The 18,445-nt window shown below is 40.9% G+C and overlaps 1 protein-coding gene across 4 annotated transcripts in view; it reads left to right on the top strand.

The window, feature by feature from the left end:
- Positions 1 to 18,445, top strand: part of smad1 (SMAD family member 1) — a 137,646-nt gene that overhangs the window by 13,031 nt on the left and 106,170 nt on the right. For all 4 annotated transcript variants that reach the window (XM_078541053.1, XM_078541026.1, XM_078541046.1 and 1 more), the window contains one exon: positions 16,180 to 16,816. In XM_078541053.1, the coding sequence (XP_078397179.1) occupies positions 16,417 to 16,816 (400 nt within the window). In that variant the 5' untranslated portion in view covers positions 16,180 to 16,416. The remainder of the gene's footprint in view (positions 1 to 16,179; positions 16,817 to 18,445) is intronic.

The following is an 18,445-nucleotide window of genomic DNA, read 5'->3' as shown; positions in this document are numbered from 1 at the left end:
ACCGTACCCCTGTAATTGCCTTTATTTAAGTTTGAGGACAGAGTTGGCTAAAGTGAACTGGGAGTTTAGAAGAATGAGAGGTGATCTTACTGAAACATAAGATCCTGAGGGGACTTGACAGGGTGGATTCTGAGAGGATGTTTCCCATTGTGGGGGAGTCTAGATTTAGGGTACACTGTTTAAAAATTACGGGTGTTCCTTTTAAGAGTAAGATGAGAACGTTTCTTATCTCAAAGGGTTGTTAGTCTGTGGAATTCTCTTCCCTAGAGAGCAGTGGAGGCTGGATTATTGAATATATTCCAGGCTGAGTTAGATAGATTTTTCATTGACTAAGGTGTCTAGGGTTTCCGAGGGCAGACAGGGCAATGTTGAGGCCACAATCAGATCAGCCATTATCTTATTGAATGGTGGAGCAGGCTCAAGGAGCTGAATGGCCTATTCCTCCTAATTCTTGTGTTCTTATGTTAATGGTTAACAGCTGCTTTCAAAGCAATATTTTAGAAAAGTGAAAATGTAACACTCCTTCAGTTTTCTTTACGTTCACAATAAAAATGAAACAAAACCCCACTTTAGCACCAGTCTAGTGCTTTTGGGTTGTGTCGCATGGACCAGTCATAAACTATACCTTAACCCAACTTCCAAAAAGAACCCCCATGTTTTCTTTCAAAAAGTGTGTAACAGTTTTGTAATTCTTTTTTGCTGATTGTGGGCATTTTTCCTTCAATTCAATCCTTATTCTCCCTAAGCATCTCCAGTTGACTTTGGCAGATAAGTGAGGATTTTTTTTGCTTTGCATGGTGTAAATGGTGCTTCCAGTTGGGATATGTCCAGCTTAGCTAGGTCTAGAGAGCTTTGATTGGGAGAATGAAAACTTAGACCCCGTCTGAGTATGTGGTGGGGTAATGATAGAGTTTAATGTATGCAACACTGTTCAGTTATTACCACTGCTAGTTTAATGAGGGTCAGAGAGCCATTCTACTCATGAGAAAATGGATACAGGAATATCTGGAGCCAAAGACCACTTCTTTCCCCTCCCCCTAAAAAAATTAGTCTACACCTACAGGTTCCAGTAGTGAGCCAGGAAACCTGTTCAGTTATTGACAGTGCCTTGAAGTACCAGAGATCAGTTTGGCGGTGATAGAAAATTCAAATCCCTGTTAAGAGGCCTGACTTAGTTCCTAACTTCTATCACTTCATGTTTTACATCCTGGTGGCCACAGATATGGCAGTCATTAGTTGATCATTAGACAAATGTCCAGCATGGGATTGAACCCCCACTGGACAGACATTTGGTATTTGAATCTCCTCACAAGTGGAATTGTGAGCAGCACGGTCAGCTTTAAAAATGCCATTACCACCATTCCCCTGACTACAGCATGGATGCACAAGATCATCCATGAAATTATGGTTGCAGCTTCTACTTCAGCATCACGATCGTCTCCTTGTAACCAAACTTTAGGCATTTTAAAATTAAGATGTTGCATGAACGGGAACCAATGTAGGTCAGTGAGTGCAAGGGTGATAGGGGAACGGGAGTTGGTGCAAGGGAAGACTTGGGCATCAGAATTTTGAACTACCTCTGGTTTACAGTGGATATAATGTGAGAGACCAGCAGGAGTGTGTTGGAATAGTCAAGTTTAGAGGTAACAAAGGCATAAATATTTCGGCAGCAGATGAGATGGGGACAAAATTGGGCAATGTTACAGAGGTGGAAATAGGATGCCTTAGTAGTGACGCAAATATGAGATCAGCAGCTCATCTCGGGGTCAAATGTGACACCAAGATTGTCAACAGACTGGCTTAATCTGAGACGTTGTCAGGGAGAGGGATGGAGTTAGTACCTAGAGAACAAAGTTTGGTGGGGGCAGATGCGCAGAAACAATGGATTCCGTCTTCCTAATATTTAATTGGAGGAAATTTCTGTTCACCCAGTACTGGGTGTTAGGTAAGCAGTCTGATAATTTAATTTTGCAAAATTAATCGAGAGAGGCGATGGTGCGGTAGAGCTGGGTGTTGTCAGCGTTCATGTGAAAATTAATGCTGTACTTTTGGATGACATTGCTGAGAGGCAACATATAGAAGAAAAATAGGCAGGGATCAAGGATGGATCCTTGGGGGTCATCAGAGGTAATGGCGCAGGAGCAGGAAGACAACCCATTGCAGAATGAGCTATGAGAGTAGTCCCACCCAGTTGGACAACAGTTGGAGGAGAATAGTTGGTTAACCATGTTAAAGGCAGAGGGCAGGTTGAGAAAGACAAGGAGAGAAAATTTGCCTTTGTCACATAGGAGTTCATTTAAGACTTTGCCACAGTAATGAAACAGCTCTAATCAGAAATGGAAACCTGATTGGAGGGATTTAAACATGGAGAGTGGGCTAAAAAAGTTTTAAAATGTATTTGGGGATGAGGCTGGAGTTAGGAATGCATCCTTGGTGGACTCTAGAGGTGATCACAGAGAAATGGAAGGAGAAGGTACTGCTAAACATGCTCTATCCATAATTAGATAGGCAAGCCAAGACCAGTCTCATGATCACAGTCGCAGAGAATGTGATTTGCAACTTTGGTTAGAGTAATTATATGTAAAAATGGCAGATTTTGATTTGCAGTGAAGTGTTGCAGTGAACGGTACAAAAAGCAGGGATTTATCCAGAGTTGCCATGAGAACTACAAACTCATTTAAGTGGCTTTCAGACACATTACTTTTCAAAATAAATGGTAATATTGATAATGACTCTGTAACTTAAAACTTAGTTGACGTGCAAAACATACAACTTTTGGTTTTCTCCAAAATGAAAGAACATTACTTGTGTTGTATTCTCACTTAGCTTTACAAGCCTGGGAGTAAATATAACCCTTCATAATATCAACTTTATAAATACACAGACCACTCCTTTAATGGTATCAGGGACTTAGACAAATCAAATCTTCTCATAAGATTTTGCTACATTCTTTACAAGTCTTAACACATTTAGGATTTTATGATTAATTAACTGCTTGCAGGTGAGACTCTGGTGATCGAACAGATGCACTGCAATCTCAAAGTTTCATAATTACTTTTGGCCAGCTTATTTAAAAAAATACACTGCAACCTTCTAAATCTACATATAGCCTTCAGGCAAATATCCAGATGCGATGGAATTTAGCCAACTATTCCCTGTTGAAATGAAGTCATCTGCACGCCTCATTTTAAGCACATTTGCTATGAGAATCCTTTCCCAATGACTTATGCATTTTAAATCAGCTTCATAAATTAATCAGCTACTGCATACTTGGAATGCTTTGCAAACTTATCAGGGTAGGTGGGAATGGAGTTGAGAACCACATCAGCTATGATCTTACTGAATGGCAGAGCAAGCTCAAGGGGCTGAGTGGCCTACTCCTAATTTGTATGTTACCTGAATTTGAACTCATTTTTTCTACTGTTGAATTATGAGATGGATTTAGCTAATATACGTTTTAAATGTGGTAAATATGGTTATTTTGAGCTTAAAAAAACCAAGAAATAATGAGATACATTTACCTTTGTTCCAACAAGAATTCATAAAGCAAATATGGAAGCAGGGAAAATTGGATGGTGAACCAATTGCAATTCAGCTGAGTCTTAGGTCCACTATCAACTTTGAGAGTAAAAAAGGGGAAGAAGGGACTTTGAGATGGGATCTTAGCTTTCCCTGCCTGTTCTCTTATCGCCCCTGTCCATGCCTACCTCCATTTGATTTCCACCCCTAACTCACTGTATAGATCAAGACATGGGCTTCAAATTGATAATTCTGAAGGATCTCTCTTCTCCTTCTGCAACCTCCTGTAACTTTGTGCTGCCTCTGTTGTGTTTTGCATGCCTCCCTGTTTTCCATCTTGGGGAGTGCACTCATTCCCAAGTTGTCCAACCTTGCTACATTTCTTCCCTTACTTAAAGAGCCACTTCAGTATGCTTTCTGTGAATTCCTCTGCTTGGGTTGGGTTATTTTTATACAAGGTACACAGCTATATAAATGTGACTTGGTACTAACCCAAAAGAGCACTTGGGCAACCTCAGATATTTCATAGATAAACATAGTCAGTTCTCGTACACCTAATTCACTAATTATTACTGTCTGTTAACTCAGTTGGAAACAACAGTAATAACTTAGATTTATATAGCGCCTTTAAATAGTATAACATACCAAGGCACTTCACAGAAGTATTATCAAGCAAAATTTGATATGGAGCCACATAGATGTTAGGTCAGGTGACCAAAAACTTGTCCAAAGGTAGATTTTAAGGACCAACTTAAAGGATAAGAGAGCGTTAGAGAGGTGGAGACGTTTATGGAGGGAACTCCAGAGCATTGCCTCGGCAGCTGAAGGCACAGTGGAGTGATTAAAACCGGAGATGCGGAAGAGGCCAGGATTTGAGAAGTGCAGTGATCTGAAGGTTGGAGGTTTACAGAGATAGGACAGGGAGAGACCATGGAGGGATTTGATGACAATATTGAGAATTTTAAAATCAGTGCTTTGCTGGACTGGGATCCATGCAGGCCAGCAAGCACAGGGGTGATGGGTGAACAGGATTTGGCCCTAGTTAGGATATGGGCAGCAGAGTTGTTGGGGTTGGGGGTGAGAGCTGGGAATCAGCTAGCGTTGGATTAGTTGAGTTTGGAGGTAACAAAGGCATGGATAAGACGTTGAGCAGCAAATGACCTGAGGCAGGAACTTAGACAGACAACATTAGAAGTGAAATTGGTGATCTTGGTGATAGAGAGGATATTTGGTTGGATGTTGATCTCTGGGTCTGATCGGACACCAAGGTAGCAAACAGCCTGTTTTGGACCTCAGTGATCAGGGAGGTGCATGGAGTTGGTGGCTAAGGAATGATCTTTGTGCCGGGAATCGAAAACATTGGTTTTAGTATTCCCAATATTTTAATTGGCGGAAATTTCCGCTTATCCAGCACTGGACATCAGGGAAACAAACCTGACAGCATAGACATTATAAGGGTTGAAAGAGGTGGTGATGAGATACAGCAGGGTGCTCTCAGTAAACGTGTGGAACCTGATAAGATGTGGATGAGAAATAGGAGGGCCCAAGGATAGATCCATGGGGACTTGAGTTAATGGTGTAAGAACAGGAAAAGAAGCCATTGTGTGTGATTTTCTGGATATCATTGGATGGATGCGAATGGAACTGGGCAAGAGCAATTCCATCCAAATGGGTGACAGGGGATAGACATTGGAGGGAGAGTGGTGTCTCTCATGCTGCAGATCGGTAAAGAAAGATAGTTGGCCATGGTAACAGTCCCATAGGAAGTCGTGTACAATTTTGATAAGGACCTTTTCAGTGACGTGGCAAGGCAGAAACTTGACTGAAGGGGTGCAAACATGAAATTATGGATATGGATTGGGTGGTGATAATGCTTTCAAGGACTTCAGAGAGGAAAGGAGTTGAAGATTGGGTGATAATTTGCAAGGCTAGAAGGTGCCAAGGGTGTTCTTTTTTGGGGGATGACAATAGCAGACAGCAGATTCTCTTTGCCTTGGACACTCTTCTTTTGCCTGTAATTCTCCCTGATTGTCATCTCACTGCCCCTTTGTCATCTCACTGCCCCTCTGCAATCATCCACACCTAGTTTTATAATACTTTAATTCTGGTCTGAAAGTTGATTGTTAGATCTTTGAGATATATAAAAGAATGGTATTAATTTGTAATTCTGCCAGAGTTCTCGAAGCAGCTGTTGATTTTTACGCTACACCTCCTGGAAGTCCACTGTTGGGGAGGAAATTGTAATGTGGAATGTTCCTTTGAGGATTATGCAACAATGGAAAAGTGTTATGGGCAACATAATACACGGACATCTTCCATAAATATGTTCCTAAATATGTTTCCTTTGTTAGCAATTAAAGTAGCAATCACATTACACTGTGGAAAGTTCCTCTTACAGACCTTATAATGGTTCCATGGTAGCTGGTTGGCTTTGAAACACATCTTTCCTTCATGTATCATTGCTCATTGCTTGTTCCCCCCCCCTATCAAAGATGATTGCCTAGTCTTTTTAGGTAGTGTTATCGTTGTGTTTCAGTTATCTATTAATTGTATTTGTGGGATGAAGTTTGTTTTGATAATCAGAGTTAAAACCTAACTTGTAATACAAAATAAAGCAAGATGCCAAGTTTCCATTGTAAAGCCATTATCGAAATAAAGGCAATGAACTGCTTATCTTGATGATGTAGTGCTGCATTGATTTTCTCCAGGAGAAATTTACAATTAATTGGATTAATTACATTCACTTTGCATTGTTATAAGTACTATATTCAGGACTTTTATGTTGGCTTAACAAATTTATCCTCTTGGTAACTGACTTCCGCAGACTAGGGATGTCCCTAGTTTTATTCCTGGTTTGCTAATAGTTGATGTCAGTTGGGGGCCCTAGAGTGGACCTCAATCTCTGTATTGGGGGCAGGAAAATGGACAACAGTTTCTGGTTCTGACTGACAGTAGCACCATTGAATGTTGAGTGAAGACAGGATTGGATTTGACAGTGTTAGACCCTGCAGTCAAATAACCTCCGAAGAGGAAGAACAAGAAAATATGGCTACTTAGGCAAAGTACTAGAGGGTGTCCAGTCAAACGCGAACTCTTCAAAAGTAGCATCAACAAGTGTGTGCTTTCAAGAAAGGGAAAAATTGTTGGAGAATGGAAAAGGAGTCAAAGGATGCACCAAGTCTTGCTATTTTTAATGCTTCCCCTCTGTAAATCGTGGTTAGAAACACACCTCTGTGATTACTATAACCCATTGATGGGTCACGCATTGCTGATTACTTTATTTTTCCCGTCAATCTCTTTCCTGCTTTCCTTGCATGTGCATGGCGTCTTTGACATAGTAAAGCATCTCGAGGCACCTTGCAGGAGCAATAACAAGCAAAATTTGACACTGACCTATAAAAGGATGTATTAGGCTAGGTGATCAAAAGAAAGAGAGATTTTAAGGTGATCTAACTCTTGATAGGTGAGGGATTGAACCATCTACTGTCTTGCTCTGTGTGGCATGACTGTCACAGCTTTGATGAGCTAAGCCACCAAGGGAGGTCACTAGTTTGATTTATATTGTGTTTAGCTGAATAGCCCAATGTTATTGCTCTTCTTTCAGCAGGCTTGCATATTGCATAGAACTGAAGCATTAATTAAATCTTTTTAATTTGTAAATTTTGTTGCATCTCATAGCTGAATCCTCACTATAGCTGAGAGGTACTAACATTTCTTTTTGCATAAATGATGAATGAGGTTAAAAATAAACTAATGCTCCTGAAATTTTCAGCTCACCACATCTATTTAGATATAGATGATATTTTCAACTGAAGTTTTTGATTTACTTATGGGTTAATAGATGTTAGTCATCTTATCTCTGCAGGAAAACTGTTTTGATAAAGAAATATAATGGTAAATGCTTAGTTGGTTTGAAATAATAACGAGTAGTTTTTGTTAGAAGTCTGTCATCTCTGACTATTTGAGTACGTTTTATATTTGTTACACGTAATTCTCATTCTATATCTAACCTGAAAGTTCTTGAGCTATTATGTCTGTTTTGGCATCATTCTCGGTTGTAATTAAATAGCCTGTCATTCCTAGTGGCAGCTGGGTGTAGATCTAGGCTCCTTTTTACACCATGAATATTTCATGTACAAATGTAGTTGGGGAGGGGGTAATTGCTTTGTGGTGACCAGCATGTAGACAGTGCAAATGCTTATCGGATGAAAGTATTGCAGCTGGATATCCCATTCCGTTGTAGATTGTAGTTCTCTTGCTTTCTACCCTTGAAACTGATGATCCAAAGTAGTATTTTAAAGGAGAACACAACCTTTACTGTGAAGAATGAGTGCTTAATTTTTTTTATCTCCAGTTATGAGCTCTCAAAAATCTAATGTGCAGTTAATAACTATTTCCCTTTCCCATTCCTCCTGACTGGGAGAGGGGGGTGAAAGGAAAAGGGAGAAACATTGGTTTAGAGTTTGGATTGGTAATGATGGTGAAACTGTTAGCGTTCACTGTCATTACTCTGAAACTACCATAACTTCTGGCAATCGCACATGCGCAGTTAAACACAGAAATCCAGAAGTTGCTGTCAGTGAGCTCCTGTCCCCACATCACTGAAGTATTTTAGCTTTTAGCTTAATCCCATGTGTATTTCTCAATCTTTTTCTAATTTTACAGAAAATAAAATGAGAAAAGTGAATGCTAAAACCTGTTAGTTTCTGGTTTGCTGTCTGAGATTTCATCAATGTGATTGGCTGCTTGATGACAGAGAGTGCCTACAGCGAGCGCCAGAATTAAATTCACAGGCAGGTGAAATGCTGCCACTGAGCTCACTAGATCTTTGTGAATAACTTTCTTCAAGGTCAGCAGTGAGCATCATCATTTTGCTGCTGATGGTGAAATCCGGGCCACTGTTTCACCAGTGCCAGAGCTATAGCTATCCTTCAAACGCAGTTGCAACCTTCATCTCTTCCTTTCCCAGTAAAATGATTACTACATCCTGTCAGCTGTTCAGGGTGGCATTTATCTTGTACCCTCTTTTTTTTAAAAAAAACCTTTTGAATGAAAAAGGGAAATGTCAATTGTCTTTCGTATCCCTTCCACTTCTTCCTAGCTGTACCTTTGAATAAGAGCACTTTGTCAAATGACACAACTTCTCCGGGGAGACACTGAAGTTTTCTATTCTGATCTTGCTCTTGTGTTTTAATCCTGTTTACCATGCCCGTTTAAAAACAAATTCTCTGTCTAATAGAAGCGGCCTGTCATATGCACTAAAAACAAACTATTTGTATAAGTGAAATATCTTGCCCTTGGCAGCTCCCAATACTGCTCTGTCACCTGGACACACTTAGACACATTTTCCATTAATTATGAAGTAGTTTCTTCCTGAGATTTTTTTTTACTCATTCATGGGGTGTGGGTGTCGCTGGCTAGGACAGCATTTATTACCCATCCCTAATCGCCCTTTTGAGAAGATGGTGGTGAGTTGCCACCTTGAACCACTGCAGCCCATGTGGTGTGTAGTATAGGCACACTCATGGTGCTATTAGGTAGGGAGTTCTAGTATTTTGACCCAGTGACGTTGATATATTTAAAGTCAAGTGCTGGTGTTCCCATGTGTCTGCTGCCCTTGTCCTTCTAGATGGTAGTCTTGTAGGTTTGAAAGGTGCTGTCTGAGGAGGCTTGGTGCATTCCTGCAATGCAACTTGTAGATGGTACACACTGCTGCCACTGTGCATCAGCGGTGGAGAGAGTGAATGTTTGTGGATGAGGTGCCAATCAAGGTGGCTGCATGGTCATGGATGGTGTCAAGTTTCTTGAGTGTTGGAACTGCACTCATCCAGGCAAGTGGATAGTATTCCATCACACTCCTGACTTGTGCCTTGTAGATAGTGGACAGACTTTGTGGAGTCAGGAGGTGAGTTACTCGCTGCAGGGTTCCTAGCCGCTGACCACTTGTAGCCACAGTATTTATATGGCTAGTCCAGTTCAGCTTCTGATCACTGATAACCCCAGGATGTTGATAGTCGGGGACTCAATGATGGTAATCTTCTTCTTATCGTGTCCACGGACAGTCTATACATGGCCCAGCCAGAACTGGACACATTTTTGCGCCTTGTTGTTGAATTCGGCAAGATCTGCAATAGTGCAGGGTTCCTCTAGCGATAGACATTGCAGGAGGTGTTGTATAGTCTGTGGCTCAGTTCCACATTCACAAGTTGTTGGGCAGGTTGTATATCCCCATTTGCTTAGTGACACCTTTGAACGACCTACACCAGTTCTAAGCTATGGGTTGTTCGAGACTGGTGAGCTGGTCTTTCCACAAGGCGATGCGGGCTTCAGATGGGGTTGATTGTAATGGAACAACATTGTTCATGAAGCTCTTCCTTGACTTTAGGCGGCTGGGTGTAGGTGTATGACCATGTAGAGGGTGCCTCTCATCTGATGTTTGACGGAGTCGCCCTTTCTTGCTGGATACCGTTCTTCTTGTATCAGGGGGAGTGATACCCGCCAGGATATATAGGCTGTTGGTGTTTGTTGGTTTTAAACAACCTGTGATAAGTCGGCAGCTTGCATTCAGAATGGCATCCATCTTCTTAGTATGAGTAGATCTTTCCCATGCAGGGCAGGTGTATTCGGCAGTGGAATAGCAAAGAGCAAATGTACTGGTTCGCAGTGTTTTCAAGCTTGCTCCCCATTTTGTGTTAGTGAGCTTATTCAGGATGTTGTTTCGTGCGCTCACTTTTGCCTTTGTAACAATGGTAATGCCATTGAATGTCAAGGGCCGATGGTTAGATTCTCTCTTGTTGGAGATGGTCATTGCCTGGCACTTGTGTGGGGTGAATGTTACTTGCCACTTGTCAGCCCAAGCCTGAATATTGCCTAGATCTTGCTGCATTTGGACATGGACTGCTTCAGTATCTAAGGAGTTGCGAATGATACTGAACAATGTGCAATCATCAGCGAACATCCCCACTTCTGACTTTATGATGGAAGGACGGTAATTGATGAAGCAGCTGAAAATGGCTTGGCCTAGAACACTACCTTGAGGAACTCCTGCAGTGATGTCCTGGAACTGAGATGATTGACCTCCAACAACCACAACCATCTTCCTTTGTGCTAGGTATGACACCAACCAATGGAGAGTTTTCCGCTTGATTCCCATTGACTCCTTGATGCCACACTCAGTCAAATGCTGCCTTGATGTCAAGGGCAGCTACTCTCACCTCACCTCTTGAATTTTCAGCTCTTTTGTCCATGTTTGAACCAAAGCTGTAATGAGGTCAGGAGTTGAATGGCCCTGGCGGAACCCAAATGGAGCGTCAGTGAGTAGGTTATTGCTCAGCTAGTGCTGCTTGATAGCACTGTTGATGACCCCTTCCATTACTTTACTGATGATTGAGAGTAGACTGATGGGGCGGTAATTGACCGGGTTGGATTTGTCCTGCTTTTTGTGTACAGGACATACCTGGGCAATTTTCCACACAGCCAGGTAGATGCCAGTGTTGTAGAATTGTTCGAAATCTACCCTATTCAACATGGTGGTAGTGCCACACAACCATGATGGAAGGTATCGTCAATGTGAAGATGGGATTTCATCTCCCCAAGGACTGTGCGGTGGTCACTCTTACCGATACTGTCATGGACAGATGCATCTGTAGCAGACAGGTTGGTGAGGATGAAGTCAAGTATGTTTTTCCCTCTTGTTCAACACTTACCGCATACCCAGTCTAGCAGCTATGTTGTTTAGGTCTCGACCGGATCAGTCAGTAGTGGTGCTACCAACCACTGTTGGTGATGGACATTGAAGCCCCCCACCCAGAGAACATTCTGTGCTCTTGCCATCCTCAGTGCTTCTTCCAAGTGGTGTTCAACATGGAGGAGCACTGATTCATCAGCTGAGGGAGGTGCATTTCGTGGTAATCAGCAGGAGGTTTCCTTCCCCTTGTTTGACCTGATACCATGAAACTTGATGGGGTCTGGAGTCGATGTTGAACACTCCCAGGGCAACTGCCTCCTGACTATAATACCACTCTGCTGGCTCTCCCCTGCTGGTGGGATAGGGCAAACCCAGGGATGGTGATAGTAACGCTTGGGAGATTGTAAGATGTTTCTGAGAGTATGGCTGTCAGGCTGTTGCTTGACTAGTTTGTGAGACAGCTCTCCCAATTTTGGCACCATTGACGATCATCACTAGACTTTTAATTGCAGATTTTAATTGAATTCAAATTTTACCATCTGCCGTGGCAGGATTTGAACCCTGATCCCCTGTGTCTCTGGATTACGAGTCCATCGACAATACCACTACACCATCACCTCCCGTTAACCTTTCTTCATTCTGTGAATGCTGACTGAGCTGCAGTGTAATTCCAGTTTTTCCTGTCTGGCTTTCTCCGAGTGGACCTTACTGCAGGTTACTTTTTTCAGAACATTTTACTAACCTCTTCTCCTCGCACTCTTAAAATGAGAGGAGTATGTCCTTACTTTTCTGCCCAATATTAAATTTTACCTTGCAGGGCTGGAGAAGCTAGTTTTTGAATTTCTGATTGGAAACTTTTAATCTTTCAACAATTAAACCCACAACTTCTAATATTGTGAACATCTCTTATAGTCTTTGCCATTAGGGGAAACTGTGATTAAGGGAATTATAGAAACTTGGATAACGCTTTAGTCAGCAACAAAGCATACAATCACTTCTTTCAGATTGGCAATGCAAATATTTAATTGGTTCCTGAAGAGAAGCATAATGTAAATTGCCAGAGAAATGGAGCGTCCTGACTTTCTGATTCAGGAAAGTGATTCATCTTCACAAGTGGTGTATGCAACAGAGAATACCTTGGATTTGATCCAACCACTGTTGGATCTGTCCATAAGTAAAAGCATCGATTGGATGATTAGCATTCCAGTTTTGCAGTTTATCAAATGGAACAAGGATCACAGTGCAGTCAAGTTCATTTTAGGAAAACCCGATCCATTCCAATTGTCTGTCAAAAGTTTTTTTTTAGATTTTGCAATTCCTTAAAAAGGTTATGTTCAAAAGTTGGCTAAAGTAAAAGTACACATTGACACAGCGCTCCTGGGGGCAAACCACTGTCCCTAAGTTTGTTTATAGATGTAAACATGTACTGTGCTCCATAAACAACTTTTGCAACAGGTAAGCACATGCTGTGTTCAGAACATTAGATCCTGTATGTGCTGTTCTTCAAATGTGTGTTGCAGTGGACCAGGGTCCAACAGCTACCAGGCTGCTTGAGGTTCTTTTTTCGCTAAAGTGCGGTGCTTGAAGGTTAATGCAGCCCATGGTACCCTATTTTTAAAACTTTAAGCTCGTAAATGATTGATGAGAGAATCTTTTCCTGGAGAGAATTGGTTTAGCAAATCAACCTGACCTGAGCTAATGCAAACCCCTTAATAGACTTTACCATATTGATTTGTCACGAGTGTATTAGCATTTAGTAATCTAGTTTGTAAAGCATACTGGCTATGTGTTGAACCAGAGCATTGTTACTACCTTGGATTTATTTCACTTTAACTCCTTGAAACCACCATTACAGACAGAAGCCTAAAGTGGCTTACAAACATAGAAAATAGGAGCAGGAGTAGGTAATTCGGCCCTTCAAGCCTGCTCCGCCATTCAATATAACCATGGCTGATCCTCTTTCTCAACATCATTCTCCTCTCTCCCCATACTCCTTAAAGCCTTTAGAGTCCAGAAATCTTATCTATTTCTATCTTAAATATATTCAGTGACTTGGCCTCCACAGCCTGCGGTGGTAGAGAATTCCACAGGCTCACCACCCTCTGAATGAAGAGGTTTCTCCTCATCTCAGTCTTAAATGGCCTACCCCGTATCCTGAGACTATGACCCTTGTTCTAGACCACCCCTCAGCCAGAGGAAACATCATTCCTGCATCCAGTCTGCCCACCCCTTTCAGAATTTTATACGTTTCAATAAGATCCCCTCTCATTCTTCTAAACTCCAGTGAGTACGGGCCTAGTCGGCCCAATCTCTCCTCATACGACAATCCTGCCATCCCTGGAATCAGTCTGGTGAACCTTCGCTGCACTCCCTCTATGGCAAGTATATCCTTTCTTAGGTAAGGAGACCAAAACTCCACACAATACTTCAGGTGTGGTCTCACCAAGGCCCTGTACGGCTGCCGTAAGACAACCTTGCTCCTGTACTCAAGTCCTCTCGTAATGAAGGCCAACATACCATTTACCTTCTTAAAGGCTTGCTGCACCTGCATGCTTGTTTTCAGTGATTGGTGTACAAGGACACCCAGGTCCCTTTGTACATCAACTTTCCCAATCACCATTTAAATAATGCACTGCCATTCTGTTTTTCCTACCAATGTGGATAACTTCACACTTCCATGTTATACTGCATCTGCCATGTATTTGCCCACTCAACCTGTCTAAATCACCTTGAAGCCTCTTAAAACTCTCCTCACTGCTCACATTCCCACCAAGTTTCGTGTCGTCAGCAAACTTGAAAATAATACATTTGGCTCCCTCATCCAAGTCATTGATATATATTGTGAATAGCTAGGGCCCAAGCGCTGACCCTGTGGTACCCAATTAGTCACCACTTGCCACTCCAAAAAAGACCTGTTTATTTCTACTGTTTCCTGTCTGTGAACCAATTCTCAATCCGTGCCAGTATGTCACCCCCCAATCCCAAGTGCTTTAATTTTGCATACTAACCTCTTATGAAGGACTTTATCAAAAGCTTTCTGAAAATCCAAATACGCCATATCTACTGGTTTTCCCTTTTCTATTCTGCTAGTTACGTTCTCGAAAAACTCCAGTAGGTCTGTCAAACATGATTTCCCTTTAATAAATCCATGCTGACTTTGTCTAATTCCATTGATATTTTCTAAGTGTCCTGTTATCACATCCTTTATAATAGACTCTAGCATTTTCCCTACTACTGATGTTAGGCTAACCAGTCTGTAATTTCCTATTTTCTCTACTTTTTTAAATAGTGGGGTTACATTTGCCACCCTCCAATCTGCCAGGACTGTTCCAGAATCTATAGAATTTTGGAAGATGACAGCCAACACATCCACTATTTCCATAGCCGCCACCTTTAGTACCCTGGGATGTAGATTATCAGGCCCTGGGGATTTATCAGCTTTCAGTCCCTCTAATTTCTGTAGCACTATTAATTTAGTAATACTAATTTCCTTCAAGCCCTCCTCGTCACTAGACCCTTGGTTCCCACCATTTCTGGGAAGTTATTTGTACCTTCCTCCGTAAAGTTAGAACTAAAGTAGTTGTTTAATTGCTCTGTCATTTCTTTGTTCTCTATTATAAATTCTCCTGTTTTGGACTGTAAGGGACCTACATTTGTCTTCACTAATCTTTTTCTTTTTATATACTTATAGAAGTCTTTACAGTCCGACTGTTTTTTAGAATAAAAAGGAGAAAAAAAGTCTTGCACATGCACAGTGCTTTTCAAGGACACCACATATCCCATAGCACCTTACAGTCAATTAAGTGCTTTTGAAGTGCAATCACTGTTGTATTGTAGGAAATATTGGTGAATCTTAGTGTCAATAATAATATACCACAATTAGCATCTAAACTACTAGACATTTTGCTCCAGAATATTCCAGTCAGACCATCAAGTGGATTGGTTGGTTTAACTAATTATCTTCCTCCTCTTCTTATCCCTCTGGTCCTTTGATCCATTTGAAGGAAGCAGTAATTTTAGCGAACCCTTATTGGCTCAGGTAGTTCTGACTTGCTGACCTTTTGCAATTGGTATTCATCTTGCCTTTGAATATAATTAGCCAACTAAGAAAGCTAAGTAGTGCTTGTGTCAGAAATATTACTTTTCAGTCCATTGAAAGTTTGTAGAGGGTAAGCTACTTCTTAAAAAAAACCAATATTTTTAAAATTTACCAGTAAATACTGAGCGATTTAGTTGCGTACACTCTTGATGAATGATGTAAGGAAAACGGGGATTGGGAGAGGGGAAGAAAGTCAGCACTGATCCAGAATGATTGAATGTTATCACTGCTATTCAGCCAAGGTCAAAGTATTGTATTTTTTTTGTTAAGAGATTTTAAGAGTATATCTGATCCCTTCTTATTTATATGTCAAGTTGGATTGAAAAAAGAACATTTTTCTGAAAATCTATACATACATTTCTTTAAATATTTTCATACTTAAGAAAGATTACAAATTAAGAGGTTATTTTTATTTTCTTTGGAGGCAAAGATTATGAAAAGGTGACAAATGAAATGAAATTGCCTTGCATCTGCGTATAACAATTAGATGTGATATGTGTCTGACGCGTTGACTTTTAAGGTCTTTTCCCAAGAATTTCAATGTATGTGTAAGCACTGTATGTTGTAGGATATTGAAGTGTTTTTTTAATCAGACTATGAATAGAGAGATACAATTCATTCACGTGAAACCAAAATGGAACTTGAATCTATTAATTTATGCAAGTTGAGTCTTGGCATTCTAATGTCTAAAATCTTGACTGCAGTTCCAGCTGGTTAGCAAAAAACGTTTGCACTCACTAAGTGAGCCTTTTTTTATATCAGTGCACAGTACCTTGAAAACACATTGAGGTATTCAAATTTGGAGTGATTAGATAATTAATGTTGAACATGATTCTATTTTAACCTAACTTTTCACTTTCTTGTTTTCCCTTAGATCCAGAAGAAAAATATCTGAACACATTCCAACACAGAACTAAGAATATTTTTGCCTATGGATTTCTTTTAAAACTGTACTTTGGGACAATCCTGCCAAAAGTACGAAGCGGAATTTCATATCTCAAGACTGGATTTGATGCTTAAAACGGTACTTTTAAAAACCACTTGTTCAGAACTACTGTTGATCTCTTGTATCCAATAGCGTCCCTGCTATTGGCTTCAAAATCCGGTCGAGATGACAATGGCAAGCTTGTTCTCATTCACCAGCCCAGCTGTGAAACGCCTACTAGGCTGGAAGCAAGGAGATGAGGAAGAAAAGTGGGCAGAAAAAGCTGTTGATGCACTAGTGAAAAAACTTAAGAAGAAAAAGGGAGCTATGGAGGAGTTGGAGAAGGCATTAAGCAGTCCAGGTCAGCCTAGTAATTGTGTCACTATTCCCCGCTCTCTAGATGGTCGTCTTCAGGTATCGCATCGAAAGGGTCTACCGCATGTAATTTACTGCCGTGTGTGGCGTTGGCCGGATCTTCAAAGTCATCATGAACTGAAACCACTCGAGTGTTGTGAATTTCCATTTGGCTCAAAGCAGAAAGAGGTCTGCATTAATCCATACCACTACAAACGAGTAGAAAGTCCTGGTAGGTCTCTTTATCAATCCTTAAGTATGATAAACAGAATATTAATTACTGAAAGCATATGATAAGGATAAAACCTATAGCAGCAGATAGAATTTTCTCTCAGTTGGCAATAAGTGCTTAAGCTGAAATCTGTATTCTGGTTGTTACCATTTTGCAAGACTTTCATAGTATTGTGTACTTAATCGAGCTAATTCGTGGATTTTTTTATTATTAATTAGAGCAGATATTTGGATTACAGCTCTTAATGTGCACTTAATCTTAAATATAATTTCACCTTTGCTCCCTTTATATTAAATACTACTAGGGATGAGTTTCCACAGGGGTTCTCCTGCTTGTTTACCTTCGTTTTGGAGGAAGCATTGTGGAAGCCCTGAAATAAAGCGATGCAAGCCATTTTTGCAGGGTTTCCATGGCATGGGTGCCTAAGAATACTGTGTGCAGTTTTTAAGGTGGCTTATATACTTGCATTGGCAACAGTTCAGGGAAGTCTCACTAGATTGATTCCTGGAGGAAGGGGTTGTCTTATGTGGAAAGGTTGAACAGGTTGGGCCTATACTCAGTGAAGTTTAGAAGAATGAGAGGCAATCTTATTGAAACATGTAAGATTCTGAGACGGTGGATGGTGGGAGGATGTTTTACCCTTGTCAGAGAGACTATAACTAGGAGACGCAGTTTAAAAATAGGGGGCCTCCCATTTTTGATGGCGATAACGAGGAATTTCTTCTGAGTTGTTAGTCTGTGAATTTCTCGATACCAGAGCGTGATGGAGGCTGTGTCATTGATTATATTCAAGGCTGAGTTCAACAGATTTTTGATCGACCCGGGAGTCGAGGCTTATGGGGGAAGGCGGGAAAGAGGACTTGGCTGCTCTGATTATTGAATGACAGATCAGTCTCAAGGCACAAAATGGCCTATCTGTCCCATTTCCTGTGTGCTTACAAGTTAAGGTGAACAAGTGGGAGGACTTCTGTATGCATACTTTTTGTGCTGCAAAATAAGGTGCAACAAGCCATCATGTTTTCCCAATTTTAGATTGTAAACCTTTTTTTAAAAATTAACATTGGAGCTGCTTAAATGGCTAAGCTAGATTTGTTACAAAAACAGAAAATGCTGGAAAAGCTCAGCAGGCCTAACAGCATCTGTGGAGAGAGAAAGAACAGAGTTAACGTTTCAAGTCTGTATGACTCTTCTTCGGAGCTAAAGAGAAGGAAAGACGTCTTTACTTCTCCTTAGCTCTGAAGAAGAGTCATACGGATTTGAAACGTTAACTCTGTATTTTTTTCTTTCTGCAGGTGGTGTTAGACCAGCTGAGTTTTTATAGCATTTTCTGTTTTAGTTTCAGATTTCCAGCATCTGCAGTATTTTGCTTTTATTATAGATTTGTTACAGTTTGGATCCACTCCCACCTCTCTACTTATGCTCACCATAAGAAAGTTTCCATTGGCAGGTTGTGCTTCCTATGAACCAAAGCTTAATTTTTGTGAAAATGGGGTGTAGTATGCCTTGAGGTGAATAGTTCAACTACTGAATTATACTGGAAATAATATGGGAGATGCTTTAAAAAAAAGTATTTTTAATGTGATGAGGGACCAGTTTATATTGCTAAGGGGCAAGAGCTCTATTTGCCAA

The sequence above is a fragment of the Cetorhinus maximus genome, chromosome 1, assembly GCF_964194155.1.
Source record: "Cetorhinus maximus chromosome 1, sCetMax3.hap1.1, whole genome shotgun sequence".
In the NCBI taxonomy this organism is placed as follows: domain Eukaryota; kingdom Metazoa; phylum Chordata; class Chondrichthyes; order Lamniformes; family Cetorhinidae; genus Cetorhinus; species Cetorhinus maximus.
Note: the sequence above shows the minus strand (reverse complement) of the source record. Positions and strands in the feature narration are given on the sequence as shown.